This window comes from Phymastichus coffea, unplaced genomic scaffold, assembly GCF_024137745.1.
Source record: "Phymastichus coffea isolate CEN01 unplaced genomic scaffold, Cenicafe_Pcof_1.1 PCOF00095, whole genome shotgun sequence".
Classification (NCBI taxonomy): domain Eukaryota; kingdom Metazoa; phylum Arthropoda; class Insecta; order Hymenoptera; family Eulophidae; genus Phymastichus; species Phymastichus coffea.
The window spans coordinates 924,570-941,590 of record NW_026706906.1 but is presented as its reverse complement, the minus strand read 5'-3'; the positions used below and the strand labels follow the sequence as shown (position 1 = coordinate 941,590).

Below are 17,021 nucleotides of genomic sequence, written 5' to 3'. Positions count from 1 at the left end.
TTCAATGAATATTATTTACTTCAGAAATTATTATTTTAACCGATTTAACTTTTCATAAATAACTTTCAAATTAAAATGGACGTGGTGGCAGAGGGTTCGCAAAACTGACAGCATGATTCATGTTTGTATACAACGGAAAAATAACCTGAAAATCGTAGGTTAAATTGAAACAAAATATATTGTGTGATCTTTATTTATTGGAGTATTTTAATTTATTTACTTCACTTTTCAAAAATATTAATATTATGGCAAGTACAGACATAAGTAATGATCTGCCACGAGTATTAATAACAAGTACAAAAATTGAAAAGGCCAAAGAAATAGCAACTAGTAGGTGCTAAAAATCAATTTTGTAATCAAGTCTATTTTGTGTGGAGAAAAATAGCTCTGTTTTATATTTTTTGCTTCAGATATGGGTGGTAAATATTTTACACAAGAAGCAGATGTAGATCACTATGTGTTAAATATTGACAATAAATATTACACAGCTCAAATAGCGCTGTGTACAACTCAAAATCTTTCTATAGATCCTGCAAATTATGAAGCATTAATATTTCACTATGACATAGAATCAGTAAGTTATTTTTTATTGTAAATAAGAAAAAATCTAATGTCAAAACATATTTTAGGAAAGTACTTTGAAAATGGTGGATGAACTATTAACACCAATACTTTCTCAGACAGACGCAGAAATACTATTGCTTATTTCCCATTCAATCTTAGATTCTATAGTCAAAGGCAAAGGTAAATTTAAAAATCGTTAATTGGATTATGAAATTTACAATTATAATAGTACAATTATTATTTTAGCAGTTGAATGGTGTGCTCAAAAAAAGTGTGAACTTATTGAATTAGATGCTAAAGAGATTATGGAGCTTGAAGAAGATCAAAGCAAATATGGAATAGAAAGGATCATAGAAGCTTTAGAAACACATATGTGGCCAAATATTAACATGAAAGGTGATCTATATCACACATTTTTGCAGATAATTAAAAATTACTAATGATGATCAATGTTAACTATTGGAATAACTTTTAGACTCTAGAAAAAATTATCAACAGCCACAGAGTGATGTAAATGATGTTGGCGAACAGTTGGAAAATGTTCAATTAAGCAGTGCACAGGGATTTGCTGACCGTCTGCAGATGGAAAGTGTTTTAGGTAACACAATATTTTATTATAAATTTATAAAATCAATGATTTTCATCAATTACTAAACACTTCATGTGAATAAAATAAAAAATTTTTATATATTTATGAAATATTTGCAGATGGTATCATGAATAATGATGAAGCAGATTTTGGTGAACTATTCGGTAAGTTAAGAGCAATGAAAGAACATGCAGCATCTATGCCTTCAAATCAAAGACGACTCGCAGCAGAACATTTAGTTACTGCATTTTGGAAAGCCATAGGTGGAGATCCTGCAGAAGTAGATGATATAGAATAGCTCTAGATAACATGTAACTGCATCCTATCAACAAAAGACAGAAGACATTCTATCACTAATCTTTAAAAATTTTAGATTATTTTATCATATTTTTAATCAATCAGACCATCTTATTAGAAATAATTATAAGCAAAAGGGTACTATTATAAACTTAAATTTAAGCAATGTTTTAATCAATGGTTTTGTAAGAGAAAAAATTTACTAAATAGCTATAAATGAAATCCATATCTTTCGTAATTTGTTTATATAATTTTTACCATGTGACTTGTATAAAAAAGTAATATTATATTTTTGTGTTTGTGATCTTATCAATTTTAAGTTAAATCGATTTTCTGTAAAGTTTAGAAAAACAACCGAAATATGTTATAGATAAAACATCTGAAAATCATTGTATATGTTAATGACCAAATTATATACGATTCAATATAAATTGAGTGAAATGACACTTTTGAAAGCCTTCATCTTTTCTTGCTCAGTATTGCCAACAGCAGTCTTGTAAAACTAAAATTTGATAAAATGCTATAACAAATATCTTTCAATCACAAATATTTTATTATAAAGACTTTATTTCGATAAGAAATTTATATATTTTTTTCAATTTATAAATAAATTGGTAATTGAAGTAGCATCATAAATGACACTTCGTTTTTTTCGCTTTTTACATTTTAAAGTTGCAATATAGCTACGTATCTAGCGTACAACTTCATGCTACAGAAGAAAGCAAAATGTCTGTCGCGACCAGGTCGCGTTGTATCTATCTTGTGTGTGTATCGTAGCGATGCAAAAGAGCAGTGGAAAGAGAGCTAGGTTACGGCAAAAATTTTAGAATTAAATCGTTAATACGTAATAAAGTACGTACTCAGTGCAACGGAAAATAATGCGGTCGGCTGTACAATCGAAATCTATTGCCACGAGTGTTCCATAGTAGCTTTACAAAATTTAACTCAGGTAATGTGGCAAATAAACATTTTGGAGGGAGAGAGGTCTTACCACAATAGTTTTCGATAAATAGTCGTGAAAACTGGTGTTTTCAGATAAATTAATATTTCCTAACATCTAGCTTCATTTTAATCAGACTTTTACGTTTTTACAGATTTTGAACAATTGATTATTACATCAATTTTAGATTTGTACAAACTCCACTCAATATAAACACAACATGGAAATTTTACATTCAGTGTCATGAGAATTAATATTGTAAATCTAAAGCAATAATTACTTCTGCTCTTTAGTATAAGTAGTTATTTTGATGTACAGACATTGTTAAGACTTTATAGATTATGACTAAGTTCAAAGATTTGCAATGAACTGTAATATTTTACAATCATAAAATTGCCAGCATACAGTGATATAGACATGGAAGGTATGTTTATTTGACTTATTTGAATATAAAATGTATCCTTTCACTATTTACAAAATAAGTATAATATGAGTCCATTTGGATTTATAATTTTATAATTATTAAGGTACTTGAGTTGTATCAAAAATTTTATTTTTGCATTTTCATGTAGTAGTACAATGCATTTAAGTTTTTTTTAAATATATCAGTAACAATATGAAAAAATGAATAACATCTAATAATGAACACAAATGAATGTACAGAGTCTAATTATGTAGTTGAGCCTGAGGGTTCCATCAAAATGGAAACGTTGGAAGAAAAGGAACCATTTGTAATAAAGCAGATCAAATTGGAAGATATAGAACCATTTGCAACACCAGATAGTTCAAAAGGGGAAACTAGCAATGATTCGACAAAGACTGAAAGCCCAAAAGTAGTGAAACCTGTACTCGGAAAACTTCAAGCTAAAAAAAGATTAATGGCATTTGCAAATAAGTTTAATACTATGCCAAAAATAAACAAACTAAAAGCTAAACCAGATAAAGCTAAAAGTAAGTTTTTTTCAAAGTGTGCGTAAGTGATCTAAATTTTTTGTAATAGTATAACAATTACATAATTCATTTTGATTTCTAGGACAAGAAAAAATTTTGGCTATTGAAGAAATTGTTAGAGAAGAGAATCAAAGTAGATTAGCTGCTCAAGGTATTAAAGTGTTATAATATATCCATTTAGTTTTTTTATAAAAGTTAAAAAGTACAATGATTATGTTTTAATTACAGAAGCAAGAGATATGAATATACGAAATGTTATGCATCAAAGGAGAGCTAGAGAAGCAAGTAGAGAAAGACGAAATGAAGAAAGATATTCCAGAAGATCATCGCACAGAAGAAGTGAGAGGTAAAATATAAATACATTTATTTTAGTTGACATTTATTTGGCATGACATTGCTAAATTACTTGTATTGACAAATAATTATTTGTCAATAATTAATATCTTTGTAGGGATAGAAGGGATAGAAGTCGTGATAGGAGATCCCGTAGTAGATCAAGGCAAAGATCTAGTCGAAAATCACCCAGAGAAGATGAACGTTACAGTAGCAGTAGACATAAAGAGAAAAAGGAGAAGAAAGATAAAAAAGAGAAGGATGATGACAAAAAAAGTGATTCTAAAACTAAACAAGAAGAGTCCAAAAATAGTAAAGAAGTATCTAAGTTATCAGAAAAAATTGAAAAAGGAGAAACCAAGAAAGATGATGGAAAAGATAAAAAAACTAATGATTCTAAACAAGAAACAAAAAAATCTGACTTTCATAAGATTGATAGTGAAAAATCAGAAAGTGAAGATAGAAAATCAGACTCAAAATTGGAAGAAACTATAAAACAAAATATTTCTAGATTAGAAATCTCCAAAGAAGCAAGTAATGATAAAAAGGATAAATCGAAACATAGTGATAAAAAAAAAGAAGCGTCGGAAGAATCTGGAAATATTACAGTTGAAAAATCTAATGAAATGAAAAAAGATAAAAAAGATAAGGAGCATAAACATGAAAAGATTGACAAAGATAACCAAATTGAAGTTAAAATTGAACTAGTAAAGTCCGATAAAAACAGTAAATCAGAACAGAAATCTGAATTAAGCAAGCAAGAAAGTGTTTCATCAGAGTTTGAGAAAAAAGATGATTCAAAATCCGAAAAATCTAAAAAAGACTTAAAATTAGAAACAAGCAAGAAAGAGGACAAAGTAGATAAATCTAAGAGAGAAGACACTAAAATTGAAGTAAATAAGCGTGAAGAATCAAGAAATGATGCTAAACGAGATGACAATTGGGATGAAGTAAAAGTTAAACGTGATGAAATAAAACGTTCAAATTCAAGAGAAGTGAAATTAGATAGACCTGAAATAAAAGAGACATCAAGGGACGAATCACGAATGAAAGTTCATAGAGAACGTGAAAGGGAAAAGGACAAATTAAGGGAAATAAGAGAAAAGGAACTATTGAAGTGTCATTCTTGGAAAGATTTCCATAGGTATGGTCTTGGCATTGAAGACGTGGGATATGTTAGACGAAATAGTAATAATGGAGACAAAATTGGTGAACCTAGGTTTGTAGATAATTTTGATAAATTTTTCATAATTGTAATTATTATCAATCATATCCAATTCATTTACTGTTATTTATTATTTAATTATTTAATATGTTAAACTAGTTTTTTATGAAAATTTTTTATTTTATAGATCTGCAGAGGAATATTTAGAGCATCATGAGCAGATGTTAATGCTGTCTAATTCGCGATTGCCAAGATTTGCCTTTATCGCAGAAGGTTTAAAAGGATCTAAAGAATATCCGCCAGAAATAATCAAGTCAACAGAAGCCGAACCACATATATTATATTGTGAAAATCCAGCACATCCATTACATTTTGATCGCGACCATGTCTTGAATGCTGTTTCGCCAGATAGACGAGAAAAAATGGAAGACATTTGTGGAGCTACACAGATAATGTAAGCATTGAATATTTTGTTAAATAATTTTTCAAAGTATAATTCCAAATACTATATTATTTTTTTATTTTTCCACACAAATACGTTGTTGCAAAAAATAAATAAGTAAATAAATTATATCTTTTGATATAATTCAGATTTTTACTAAATATCATATTTTAGGATAATCACATCAGAACGTGAAGAGGGCCACCATGAAAGATTTTGGTATAAGACAATGGACCCGTCAAAAATTATATCTGTTAGAACATCTGTTGACGTTCCGTCATTTCCAAGATCGAAATGGGATAGCGAAAATGAGACCAGTGATAACGATAATGTGTTTGAGACGTCACCTGATGATTTCGTTTTAACCAAAATACAAGATCACACCAAATCTAAAACTGAAAGAGGAAAGTCAGAGCCGACGCCAGAAATTAAATTGAAAGAAAAACCAGAAAAATATACAGAACCAGAGCGTAAACCGGAGCCAGAAACAGTAACGAAATTGCTACCAAAATCAGAAACTAAGGAATTGAAAAAGAATCCTGAAGATCTACGTAAGTAGTTTTCAAACTATTATTTTTAATTTTTTTCCAGTATGAATTATATATGTACTTAGGTTCACGTATTTACACTCATTTGGCTGATTATTTACAGAAGTTGAGGATCAGTCAGACAAATCGAAATACAAACACAAAATGAAGCATTCTCGCTCACCATCTCCAAGAAAAAGAGAGAAATCGCCATCTTATAAAAAGCATAAAGAAGATAAGACAAAACATGAAAAGCACCATAGTCACGAAAGTAAACATCATTACCACCATCATAAACACCATCATAAAGACAAAAAACATGCAGATAAGCCGAAAGAGCTATCGATAGAAAAAGAAACGACGAAGACCAAATCAATTAGTCCTGAGCAACATCAACAAGAAATCGGTGACGAGAAACTCGTTTCCGAGTACGAGGAATTCATAAAAATGGTCAGTAGCACAGAAACTGAGACAAAAACGACAGAAAATTTGACGGTCAAGTCGCCAGTGCCTACAATTGCTGCATTGTCGGCAAGTTCGCCATCGTCGTTTTACGAATTCAGTTTAGAGGCAAAATTGTCAAAGGAATCATCTGTTGCTAGATTGACTGAAATTGTTTTGCCGATTAGTAAGTTGAATATAGAAGTTCATAAATCTGACACTAGTGTGAAATTAGACAAGGTGGTAGAAAAGGAAAAATCTACGAAAAAAACTAAGGAATCTGAAAAAGTAGTTAAAGTGCGAACTCCTTCTCCTCAGGTAATGATTATTTTATTTTTAAACTAAATATATTATGACTTTTGTTGATAATAGTTGAAAATATTAGTTATTCTCGCGTACTTCTCTTGAGGAGTTAGATATCGATCGTGTCGTACGAATCAATTCTCGGAAGTACTGTATAACCGGCAAAACACGAAAGACATTCCATACTCAGCCCTAGTTGAGCTAAATATGTAATCCATTTGATGTATACATACAGACTCGTCACGTTGAACCATTCGAATCATTACTTTTATGATATATTTAAAAATAAATTTTTATTTAGAGTGATTTTCAAGTAGATAAAAATAATTCATTACATTCAAAGAATATCGTTGTTGAAAAACTTAATAGTTTGTTAAATAAATAATTCTCATATTACTTTGTGATTTTGTAACAAAAGTGCTTTTGGATAGTGGCTTATTATAAAAAAAGTGTTTCGTCTACTATGAACTCAGTTTGAAATACTTCCTTTCTATTTATTGTTTTTCTGTGACCTTTAATTTTTTTAACCTATAAACATTCAAATATTTTTGTTTACTGATTCATAGCGTGAATTATTGGATATATCTTTTTTTGACTATGTAGTTGAATTTGTTTATATAGTTGTGAAAAGATTCTTTGCTTAAAATTGTTACAACACATAACGAGATTCATTTACATCTTAACCTTTTTTTCGGATATTCAGATGTAAATCTCAATTTATATTACTATTTAGCAGTATGCTTAATGTACAACAACTGCAGAAGTATCTTGATTTCATAGATTTGTATTACTTCAAATATTATCTTTCCATATTTTGTGTATGGTTATATTCACATAAGTATTCAACACTGATTAATTTTTAAATGAACACTTAAATATTTTTAATAACTCTCATAGCAAGAAAACAAAATTAAATTATTCAAATTTCGTAATTTGTGTATTGTAAAACTAGTTAATTATTATTTTTCTATCTAAAGATTAATACCATATCATTTACAGCCTGAAGTATTGTCTGGAGAAATAGATAGTGACGTGTCCAACAGCGAATCCTCGGGTCAAGAAGTTGAAAAAGAAAAGGAAGTAGAACCTGATGAAGATGAAGAAAATAAGGATGATGAAGATGCAGAATCTAACTCTATTCCCAGCGATTGGGAAAATGTCAAGATCAAAGTTGAGAAGCTTACGGACGCTGAAGCTTCCGACACAACTGACGCTAGCCCTGCCAAAGTTAAAGTCAGTAAAAAGAAGCGAAAGCGTCGTGAGAGCTGGAGTAGCGAAACCAGTTCCTCGTCAAGTTCTGACTCTGAAGATGCAAAATCCAAGAAGCGAAAACGCAGAAGGAAGCGAGCTAGGAAAGAATCTACGAGTGAATCTGACAGCAGTGATAGTAGTTCTAGCGATACGTCGAGTTCAGAAGAAATACGCAAGAAAAAGAAAAGAAAAGCCAGCAAGAAAAAGAAAAGAAAACGAAAGCGAACGAAGAAGCTGAGTAAGAAAGTCAAGCGCAAACGCAAGAGGAAGGTCAGTACAGATTCGAGTAGCAGTGATTCTGACGATAAGCCACCACCAAAGAAACGCTCAAAGAATATCAAAAATAAAAAGAAAAAAAAGAATAAAACTGCCAAGCAGAACGCCGAAACTGGTTCGGAGAAAACAAAAAGCAAGCCGAGTGAAAATAAAAAGATTATCAAGATAAAAGAAGAGAAGAAATCTACGAGCAAGCAGACAGCTGTCGAACCCGAGGACAAAAAGTCTCAAAGTTCTGTCATGGAAAATAGAAATAAGCGCGTAAGCGAGTCTACAAACTCTGATTGGGAGAAGGAAAGTATACCAAGGCAAACCACAAAAGAACCCGCAGACGCTCCTAAGGTAGATGATTCAAAATCTAGCGATGTTAAAAAGACAGATAAGCAGAATGGTAATCAAAAAGAGACTAAAAAGAATTCAAAGGGTCAAGAAAAGGAGAAGGAAGTAATTAAAACGGTTCCTGAGGATAAGAAAGTGGAAGAATCAGAGGTGAAGAAGAGCAAAAAAGATAAAAAGAAAGAAGGTAATGAGCTTGAGAAAGATTGGGACAGAAATGAAAAGACGCCAGTTCAAGTCGATAAAGAAAAGGAAAAATTTTTACTCTTGGAAAATAAAAAGCCAGTGATAGAATGGACCGATACGGATTTTAATTCACTCGATGTATTCTCTATTCATCAGTTACCGCCACATCGTCTCGTAGACAAACGTATTACCGAAATTTATGCCAACGAGTGGGAAGTTGATAGCCAAGAAGCTTTGCCTAAACCTGTCAGTCCACCCGTTATACCTGAGGCTAAATCTAAAAAAGTTGAAAAGGTCGTATATGATCAGAATACAGACACTTACATACCCGTTGAAATTGAAAGTTCGAAAGAAAAAAAGAAGAAAGATAAGCGCTCTAGTACCTTGAGAATTTGGGAAGACGAGCAAGAAAATGCTGATAGGGAAGAATTGATGATGACTCTGGAGAAAAAACTTTCTACTGAACCCATACCCAAAGTTAAATCTAGCAAGGAACCTGAAGGTAAACCTCTTAAAGGATTTTAAAACAATTTTAACACTATTTAAACTAATATATTTTATTTGATTGTAGATATTAAAGTTAATGATAAATTAGTTGATGTAATTAACGACGACAAACCTAGGCGAAAGAATCGCTGGGATGTTGAAAGTCATACCGTAGGTTTTGAAAACGCGCCTCCCGTTAACTGGGAAGAAGAGACAGATATTTGGGTGACGAAATCGACTATGGTTGACAAATCAAACACAGTGTCCTTGACTAGTCCTTTGTTGGATGATGGAATCAAAGACGAGAATGTAGGAAACGATATTGTTGACTCGCCTGATACTTTGAGGAAGAAGATGGAAAAGATCGCCATGCTAGAAAGAGCACTGATCGATAAAGTCGTTGAAACTAATCCACCTGAGGTTTTGGATAATCTTGATATCCTAAAAACTTCAATGGGAGTTCAAGATACATTGGATTTAGAACCTCCCAATCCGAATGAAATAGTAAGTTCTTGAGTGTTTATTTATTTATTTTTTTTAAGTAAACGTAAAAACCTTGTATAAAGTTTATGATATGACTATAAACTGATATTTCAAATTTTTATTCTAGGCGGCGATGAAAGATCAAAAGCTATTGGTAGTAAAGGAAAAGTCCATTCAAGACATATCATTAAAGAGGAGCAAAATCGACAAATCTTTGGTCAGTAGTTGGGAAAGTGCAGTTTCGTCGATCAATGATGAATTTGGTATACCTGTTTTGGCCGAAATCGATTCGAAACTCGATGCATCAGATAGTTCTCATGGAAATATATTTCTTCAGTGTGAGAACCTATCGTTTGAACCTAATCTTATGAGCAAAGCTTCAGCAAAACCCATCGAAGCATCAGAAGAGAAATCCAAAGTGGTAATCAAACTGATACCAAAGCAAGTTATCACACCAACGAAAAAGTTTGATGATTTTGAAGAAGAGCCCAAACCTATTCAAGCTACCAAAACTGCAGATATACCAGCTAGTCATAGATCACCTCAATCTGGTGATAAGAAAAGAAGTCCAAGCCGTAAGGATGTTGGTAAGAGCAGCTCGAAAAATAATGATGGAAAAGATAAAGGTCGAAGAAGATCTCCACTAAATTCATGGGACTCGAGAGAGCAAATAAAGAATAGAAGATGTAGTCGGAGTAGGAGTAGAAGCAGAAGTCGTAGCCGGAGTAGAAGTCCAAAGAATAGAAGTCCTCGGAGAAGAAATGATCGGAAAGGGCATAAAAGAGATAAGAGAAGCCCTTACAGAGGTATGGAATTTTAAAATATTTTAATACCGATTTATTGTTCATACATCAATATGTGGTTTCTTTTCGCTTAATAGATTCGAAGAGAAAAATTGATCGCAGTAAGAGGACACCAGATAAAAGTAAAGATAAGTCCTACGATCCTATGGAAATTCTTCGAGAAAGAAACTACGATGGCGATAGAGGCCGTGATAAGTAAGTTTTATTGTCTTCTTACATAATTTTTATTTAATTAAAACTAGATAATTAGAGATTATAATTTTTAACTATAATTTAGATCTCGAGGGGAAGACGATACTTCAAAATCTCGTCGATACACAGAACATTCAGATGACTATAATTATGAAAATAAGCGATCTAGAGATGGTAGTTTAGACAGGGATTCCAAATGTCCTCGTACTAATGCCAGAAGTCGTATTAGGTATATTAAATTTTATGAAAATTCTGTTTGTACAGCGTAACGTGTACATGAAGAAATTGTAATTTTCTTTATATTCACAGAAGGGACAGAAGAAGTAGTCGGTCTCGATCTCCTATCTCGCCAGGTAGGAAGTCAAGAAAATCACCACCCCGTTGGCGTTCTCCTCCTCCTCGTTCGAAATATCGTTCGCGTTCGAGATCTTGGTCTCGGTCTAGATCATCAACGAGATCACGGACAAGATCTAGATCACGATCGAGAAGTAGATCAGGCTCAAGATCGAGATTTAGGTTACTGGATAAGTCTCGTCGTTCTAGGTAAATTGACAAAATATTAGTGGAAATATTTGACTGGAACTTTTTTCAGTTTATAATATCCTAAATTGTTTTTCAATATAGGTCATACTCACCAGGACGTACTCGTTTCGCGGACACCGATCGTTTCAAATATGACCATGAAAAGACTCGTTTAGACGAAGAAATCCATCGCCTTGGAGATGGAGTTAATCGTCCGCCTGGTCTGTTACCTCGACAAGTCGATTCACCAGTGGCAGCTCTCGTTACTCCTGTGCGGCCACGATCTCGCTTGGATACGATCATCCAATTAACCGGCGATGAACAACAAGAAAATCAAGTTCCTCAGGTAACCGGTGTTCCCGCTCCGCAGCTTTATAGTAGGTATCCAAATGATGGCGAGCAGGAGCCCGAGTTTAATACGTATTGTCAGGCTAGGAACTTGACGTATCCTAAAATCGCGGAAGAAACGTCAACGGACTCGCCGAAGAGATTGTCACTGGATGAAAGGTATGAATTCTATATAATTTATTGTTTGGTTGTAGCTATTATCGATAGAAAATTAATCTTATAGTTCTTATAATTTGCTTTTGTTATTAGGCTTGAATTGGAGCTTGGGATCAAAAAAGATTCGCCAGTGCCAGTACCTTATGGATCTCCTGTATTCATAGCAGGTGTTCCTGTATTTCCTAAAGGCCCGCCACCTTCAATTCATAGACATTTTCCTCCCAGACATCCTCCCCCTACAGTCTTGCAGGTAACATTTATTTATTACCATTTATGTTGTTTAATTCAATATTATTAACTCATGATTAACTCATTTTCATCTAACAAATATCCGTTGCAGGTTGGTAATGTGTTGCAAGTAGTCCCAAGCGAATATCCAGTACGACCGTCAGAGCCACCTCCCCAACTTCCATCGGTGATTCCTCCAGCCAACCAAATTGTTCGCGTAGGTGATGTACTTCAAGTAGTACCAACAACCGTAATCGACTGGGCTCCAGGTGTACAGCATTCTCCGGTAGCCGTGGTAACAACACCCATTCGTTTTGCACCACCTCCAATGGGTACTCCGACTTCATCACCAGCTATGGCATCGCCTTTACAACCCATTACTATCGGTCAATTGCCACCAATCGTCAAACCGATGCTGCCTATTATTACGTCACCGCAGATTGCTTCTAGTCCTGCTGTAGCGTTTCCTGCGCCTAAACCGCTACCACCGCCGCCACCGCCAGGTAATTTAGAGATTTTTTTCATCACAAAAGCTATCAGAATGTTTAAAATTTAGTCTATAAATGAAAATTAAATTGCTTAATGTATAAAGCTTTAATTACTAATCATTTATATTCAAAATTTTAGAACCTATTGTTCAACCGGTTTATAACTATGAGGCAATTATGGAAGCTCGACGAATTGAAAGAGAAGAGCGTAAGCGCCAAAAAGAACTAAAACGCAAGGAAAAAGAACGTAGGCGTTTAGATCGAACAAAAAGACGGACTGAAAGAATTTTGAACAAGAGTAAAGCAATTCCATTGACAAGTGCCACAATTAGCACTGTTTACAATAAACCTTCAGTTAACGCCGAATTGAATGCCATTATTGCTAGTGAAATGAGTAGGAGTATGGAACTGGAAGAATCGCAATTTTTAATGACTGGTGAAGAGTCAGAGGAAGCAGTTGGAACTTCTGTAAATACAACTGTTAATAATGATGAGGGAGATAATGACGAGGAAGAAGATGAACAGGACGAGGAACAGGAACAACAGCAGCCAGAAGAGAATGAAGAGGAAAATGAAGAAGTAGCTCCCACTGAAGAGAATGGTAGTACGACTGCCGTAGTCAAGCAAGACGACGTTAAGGTTACGAATATTCCTCCTCCACCAGCTAAAGGCATTCTCATTCTTCCAGGATTTATGTTAGTATCTTTCATCGTTTCGTGATAATTTTTATTTGTTTACGAAATGCACTAAATTGTCTTATATTTTTTATTTTAGAAATTTATCCAAGACTAATGGATTAATTAATGACTTGGATGACCTTTCAAATGAAAAAGACGAAACAAAACTAATTGACGACGGTTTAGGAAAAGATGATGACGGTAGATCGGTATCGACATCTCTAAAAGTATTTGAAAGAATGAGAAAAAGAAAAGCTGTAGTATTTGCGGACGGAATAAAACCTGGCGAAGGAACAAGTCCAAGCGGTGGAGAAGGTGATATAGCTTCGCCTCCTCCTCCTTCAGCGGCAAATCTACCACAAGATTTGACGTCGGATATTTCTAAGAAATTACGTGCTAAGAAATTACGAAAAAAACAAAAACACTCAAAACCTGTCAAAACGAAAAAGAAAATCAAGGTAAATTACACCATGCTATATTTTTAAATTAATAATCGTTCGATCTTCGTAAAATATGAAAAAAATCTCAATGAAATTTATCATATATTTTGAGTAGCGATCGAATAGAGAAACAGTTATGAACGCTACAATGACGAAAAAAAACTTTTCTGTCTTTACTTAATATAATTTTTCAATTTAATAGGTAAAAATTATTAAACTGAAAAAACCAAAAGTATCGCCTATCTCGTCGTTACTCGAGGATTCGGACGAAATGGACGATCGGTCGCCACCGCCACCGCCACCAGGATCACCACCACCACCACACCTGTGGCCAAGTTATCTGCAAACATACCAACCCAATGGCCCGACTATGACTTCCTCGACTACGCGGCCAGCGCCGACCGTAACTCCGGCACCAACATTGCCACCAGCTGAAGCGCCACCTACGCCACTGCCGCTCCTCGTGCCACCACCACCGCTCAACTACTCTATTCAGCCCAGCAGGGCTTAAACATAGAGACGATATTTCAATCGCGATAGATTTTTTCTTTTAATTAGTTAGTTATTATAAATAGCGATGAGCAAACAGAGCATAAATTAATTTTAACATGACAACGTTGAAATTTTCTAATTCGAGTTTGTACATAGCTCGCGGATTGCCACTATATAGTGGAGGCGATATTACTGCTATTTTTTTGGTTGCCTGATGTACAATTGGCATGATGTTTTTAGTGAAGAAAGTTACTAGCTCAATTGTTTTTAGATAGTTGGAGTTCGTGCGAGTTAGTCGTATTATTAGCTTTACTTTACGTCACGTCTTCGCTTGCTCGATGGGAGCTTTTTTTTTTATTTAACCGATAGCAAGAGATCGTAAAATGATTGTACTTGGATCACTATATGATCTCTCGTGGATAAATAATTGTTTTTGTAAATAGATACCGTTTTATAGAACGAGGACAATTATTCAAGACACTTTTAAATATCGTCGATCCTGCAAGCATAGCATAATAAAGCCAAGTAGTTGAACATAATGTATGATATATTCCTAGTTAAGCGAATGATTCTAAGCTGTGCGAGCTGAAAATATTTAAGGTGTCTTTAATAACAACGATTTCATACGTAAAATATAAATTTTGAATGATTCCTGTAATTTGTTGATTGAAATTGTTGATTCTTATATCGGTAATTAAATTCTGTGCTTTTGTGGTAAATAGATTTCTTGATAAAAAAAATACACCTGTAATTGCATTGCTTTATGATCATCGATATAAAGTGAAACGTTATTTTTATGCGAAAATGAAATAAATCTTGTAAATAGTAAGAAATAAAGTTACTGACTTTTCGTTTACGTATAATAATTTTTTTCGTAATTATAATTCTCTTATAACTATCTCAAGATACGATACGGAATTTTATACGTCTCATATTGCAAAAGAAATTTTTGCTCAAAAAACATAAAATATCGATGGAAACTGAATTGAGCTGTTCCGAAGTAGTGCGCATGTGTACAATAACACACAAGTAAAGTCACGGCGTATCAGAGTAAGATCCCATTTTAATAATCATAATCATACTCATAAGTAACAAACTCGATGGGAAAAACTTTTCCTACTGTGTAGGTGTTAAGTTGCCAACAGGCCATAGTAACTTGCTAAAGAATTTTTTCAAATAGAGTTGCGTCTTCTAAAAATTAGTTTTTTCACAATTGTGCTTTTCTTAATTTTATTAAAGTTATTTCAATCATTGTTTTACGTTTAAAAACAATTTACAAGACATTCAAAAAAAATATCAATCCTCGGCTTAATCATAATAAAGCTATCTAATTGTATACATCTCTCCGTATCTTCTGGTACACCGTGATTGACTATCATTATACTTGCTTTTAGATAAAGCCAGTGAAAACCTTACAGCTGTGATAAGTAATAAATCAGCTATTCGATAATATTAAAAAAACAAATTCGTATTGCATCTACTTATTTTTAACACTAGTCCGTCAGTTTTCAGCTCGTAAATAAAAAATAATAACAATAATAGAAGAATGAAGATTGCAGTACTGGGTGGAGGTTGTGTAGGTCTCACAACTGCTCTCCAACTACAAGAAAATTTACGTAACTCTACGCAGATCGACGTGATCGCTGAGGATTTTGGTCATACAACGAGTCATGTTGCTGCTGGTATTTTTCGTGTTAGCTCCACTTTTTCCGGGCCCAGCGAAAATATTACAAAGTAATAATTATTTTTTTAAAAGACCGTGAAAATATAATTAAATTACATAAATAAATTCTATAGAAAATGGATAACAGATTCGTACAATTATTATGAAGCGATTAGTCGATCGTCAGAAGGAGCTGATGCCGGTGTCACCAGTATCTCTGGATATATGTATTCAAACAATTCTCCAAAATTCGTCAGAGTTAGTATTTTTATTTTTGTAATGTTTGATCGCTTGTAAATGAGATATTAAAAGTCTAATCTGATTATTAGAATGAATGGATGGAGAATCTGGTACCAATTTACAGACAAGCTACGGAGAGTGAATTGAAATTAGTTGGTGGAAGTTGGAAGTACGGAGCTTTCTTAGCAACTCTATTAACTCAGCCAAATCAGTATTTGCCATGGGCAAGAGCAAAGTAAGTTTAGCAAAGTCAAGTACTGCAAAGCTGGCATTAAACAATTTATTCCATGTAGATTGCAAGAAAACGGAGCTACATTGATTGAAAAACCAGTCGATTCGCTAAAAAAATTGTTTGAGTACTATGATTTAATTATCAATTGTACTGGACTTGGGGCTAGAACTCTTTGTAATGATAACAAAATGATACCAATCAAAGGTCACGTTTGGAAGGTAAATCGACGAATTAAAAAAAATCAAACTCATTAGTTTCTGATACAGTGGAATTGTTAGGTTCGAACACCTTGGTTGAAAACATTCTTTTACGGAGAATTGGATACCTATATTATCCCTGGTGCCGACGGTATCACAACTTTAGGAGGGAATCGAGAATTTGAATGCGATGATCTTCGCATATGTCCTTATCAAATGGCAGCAATACGGGAACGTTGTGAAAAATTAATCCCATCGCTAAAGAAAGCCAAAGTTGTAGGTCAGAAAACTGGCCTACGACCATATAGAGAAGGTGGTGTTAGAGTTGAAGCTGAACGTGTATGGCATGGTCCTTATAAAGCTATTGTAAGTAACGGTATAGATTATCAGTGTAACATATAATTCATCTAATTCGAATTTTTCGTAAAATAAAGGTCGTTCATAATTATGGACACGGAGGATACGGAATATGTATGGCGCCTGGAACTTCTAAGTACGTTGTTGAACTAGCTAAAGATGCTCACAAGTCGACAGCGAAACTATGATTATTTTTTTTGAAAATAACTTAGGTATGAGTGTTATATCAGTAAAGTATTAAATTTATGGTGGTCTCTTTCTTGAAAATTAAAAAAAAATAAAGATATTGTTTTTTTAATAATAATATAGGCATTGAATTGTATCAACAAATTTTCTATTTACCATACTTTCATTATTGCAACGTCAAAGTATAGTTGTCAGTTTTGTGAAAATGAATATATTTCCATTCGTTGTTA

At 33.4% G+C, this 17,021-nt stretch overlaps 3 protein-coding genes across 4 annotated transcripts; all 3 read left to right on the top strand.

The window, feature by feature from the left end:
* The first annotated feature begins 140 nt into the window (after positions 1-140).
* On the top strand, positions 141-1,857 carry LOC131669633 (alpha- and gamma-adaptin-binding protein p34-like). The gene is made up of 6 exons (XM_058944641.1): positions 141-330; positions 411-574; positions 630-744; positions 811-960; positions 1,040-1,162; positions 1,273-1,857. The coding sequence occupies exons 1-6, from the start codon at positions 246-248 to the stop codon at positions 1,449-1,451; spliced, it is 816 nt and encodes a 271-aa protein (XP_058800624.1). The 5' UTR covers positions 141-245; the 3' UTR covers positions 1,452-1,857.
* A 356-nt stretch (positions 1,858-2,213) lies between these two features.
* LOC131669627 (titin homolog) lies at positions 2,214-14,765 on the top strand. Its single transcript, XM_058944631.1, has 21 exons — positions 2,214-2,399; positions 2,545-2,814; positions 3,054-3,341; positions 3,424-3,492; positions 3,570-3,687; positions 3,793-4,893; positions 5,027-5,293; positions 5,456-5,832; positions 5,933-6,567; positions 7,552-9,103; positions 9,173-9,591; positions 9,698-10,376; positions 10,451-10,568; positions 10,651-10,794; positions 10,875-11,108; positions 11,190-11,594; positions 11,685-11,841; positions 11,932-12,322; positions 12,447-13,002; positions 13,082-13,442; positions 13,627-14,765. The coding sequence occupies exons 2-21, from the start codon at positions 2,808-2,810 to the stop codon at positions 13,933-13,935; spliced, it is 8,187 nt and encodes a 2,728-aa protein (XP_058800614.1). The 5' UTR covers positions 2,214-2,399; positions 2,545-2,807; the 3' UTR covers positions 13,936-14,765.
* LOC131669632 (D-aspartate oxidase) lies at positions 14,759-16,895 on the top strand. 2 transcript variants are annotated; one of them, XM_058944640.1, is made up of 7 exons: positions 14,759-14,966; positions 15,422-15,650; positions 15,714-15,837; positions 15,909-16,054; positions 16,113-16,269; positions 16,330-16,614; positions 16,683-16,895. In XM_058944640.1, the coding sequence occupies exons 2-7, from the start codon at positions 15,463-15,465 to the stop codon at positions 16,791-16,793; spliced, it is 1,011 nt and encodes a 336-aa protein (XP_058800623.1). In that variant the 5' UTR covers positions 14,759-14,966; positions 15,422-15,462; the 3' UTR covers positions 16,794-16,895. The 2 variants fall into 2 exon arrangements, with proteins under 2 accessions (XP_058800623.1, XP_058800622.1); XM_058944639.1 differs by having other exon boundaries at positions 14,960-15,343.
* The last annotated feature ends 126 nt before the right edge of the window (positions 16,896-17,021 follow it).

What these genes read in the sequence shown, in the direction of transcription:
- LOC131669633 (XM_058944641.1), top strand. Translation starts at nt 246, where the DNA reads ATGGCAAGTACAGACATAAGTAATGATCTGCCACGAGTATTAATAACA. An exon ending in TTCACTATGACATAGAATCA is followed by an intron (nt 575 to 629) that starts GTAAGTTATTTT and finishes AACATATTTTAG; the next exon opens with GAAAGTACTTTGAAAATGGT. An exon ending in GCCAAATATTAACATGAAAG is followed by an intron (nt 961 to 1,039) that starts GTGATCTATATC and finishes AATAACTTTTAG; the next exon opens with ACTCTAGAAAAAATTATCAA.
- LOC131669627 (XM_058944631.1), top strand. An exon ending in GACAAAATTGGTGAACCTAG is followed by an intron (nt 4,894 to 5,026) that starts GTTTGTAGATAA and finishes TTTATTTTATAG; the next exon opens with ATCTGCAGAGGAATATTTAG. An exon ending in AAACGAAAAAGAAAATCAAG is followed by an intron (nt 13,443 to 13,626) that starts GTAAATTACACC and finishes TCAATTTAATAG; the next exon opens with GTAAAAATTATTAAACTGAA.
- LOC131669632 (XM_058944640.1), top strand. Translation starts at nt 15,463, where the DNA reads ATGAAGATTGCAGTACTGGGTGGAGGTTGTGTAGGTCTCACAACTGCT. An exon ending in TTGCCATGGGCAAGAGCAAA is followed by an intron (nt 16,055 to 16,112) that starts GTAAGTTTAGCA and finishes TATTCCATGTAG; the next exon opens with ATTGCAAGAAAACGGAGCTA. An exon ending in TCAAAGGTCACGTTTGGAAG is followed by an intron (nt 16,270 to 16,329) that starts GTAAATCGACGA and finishes TGGAATTGTTAG; the next exon opens with GTTCGAACACCTTGGTTGAA.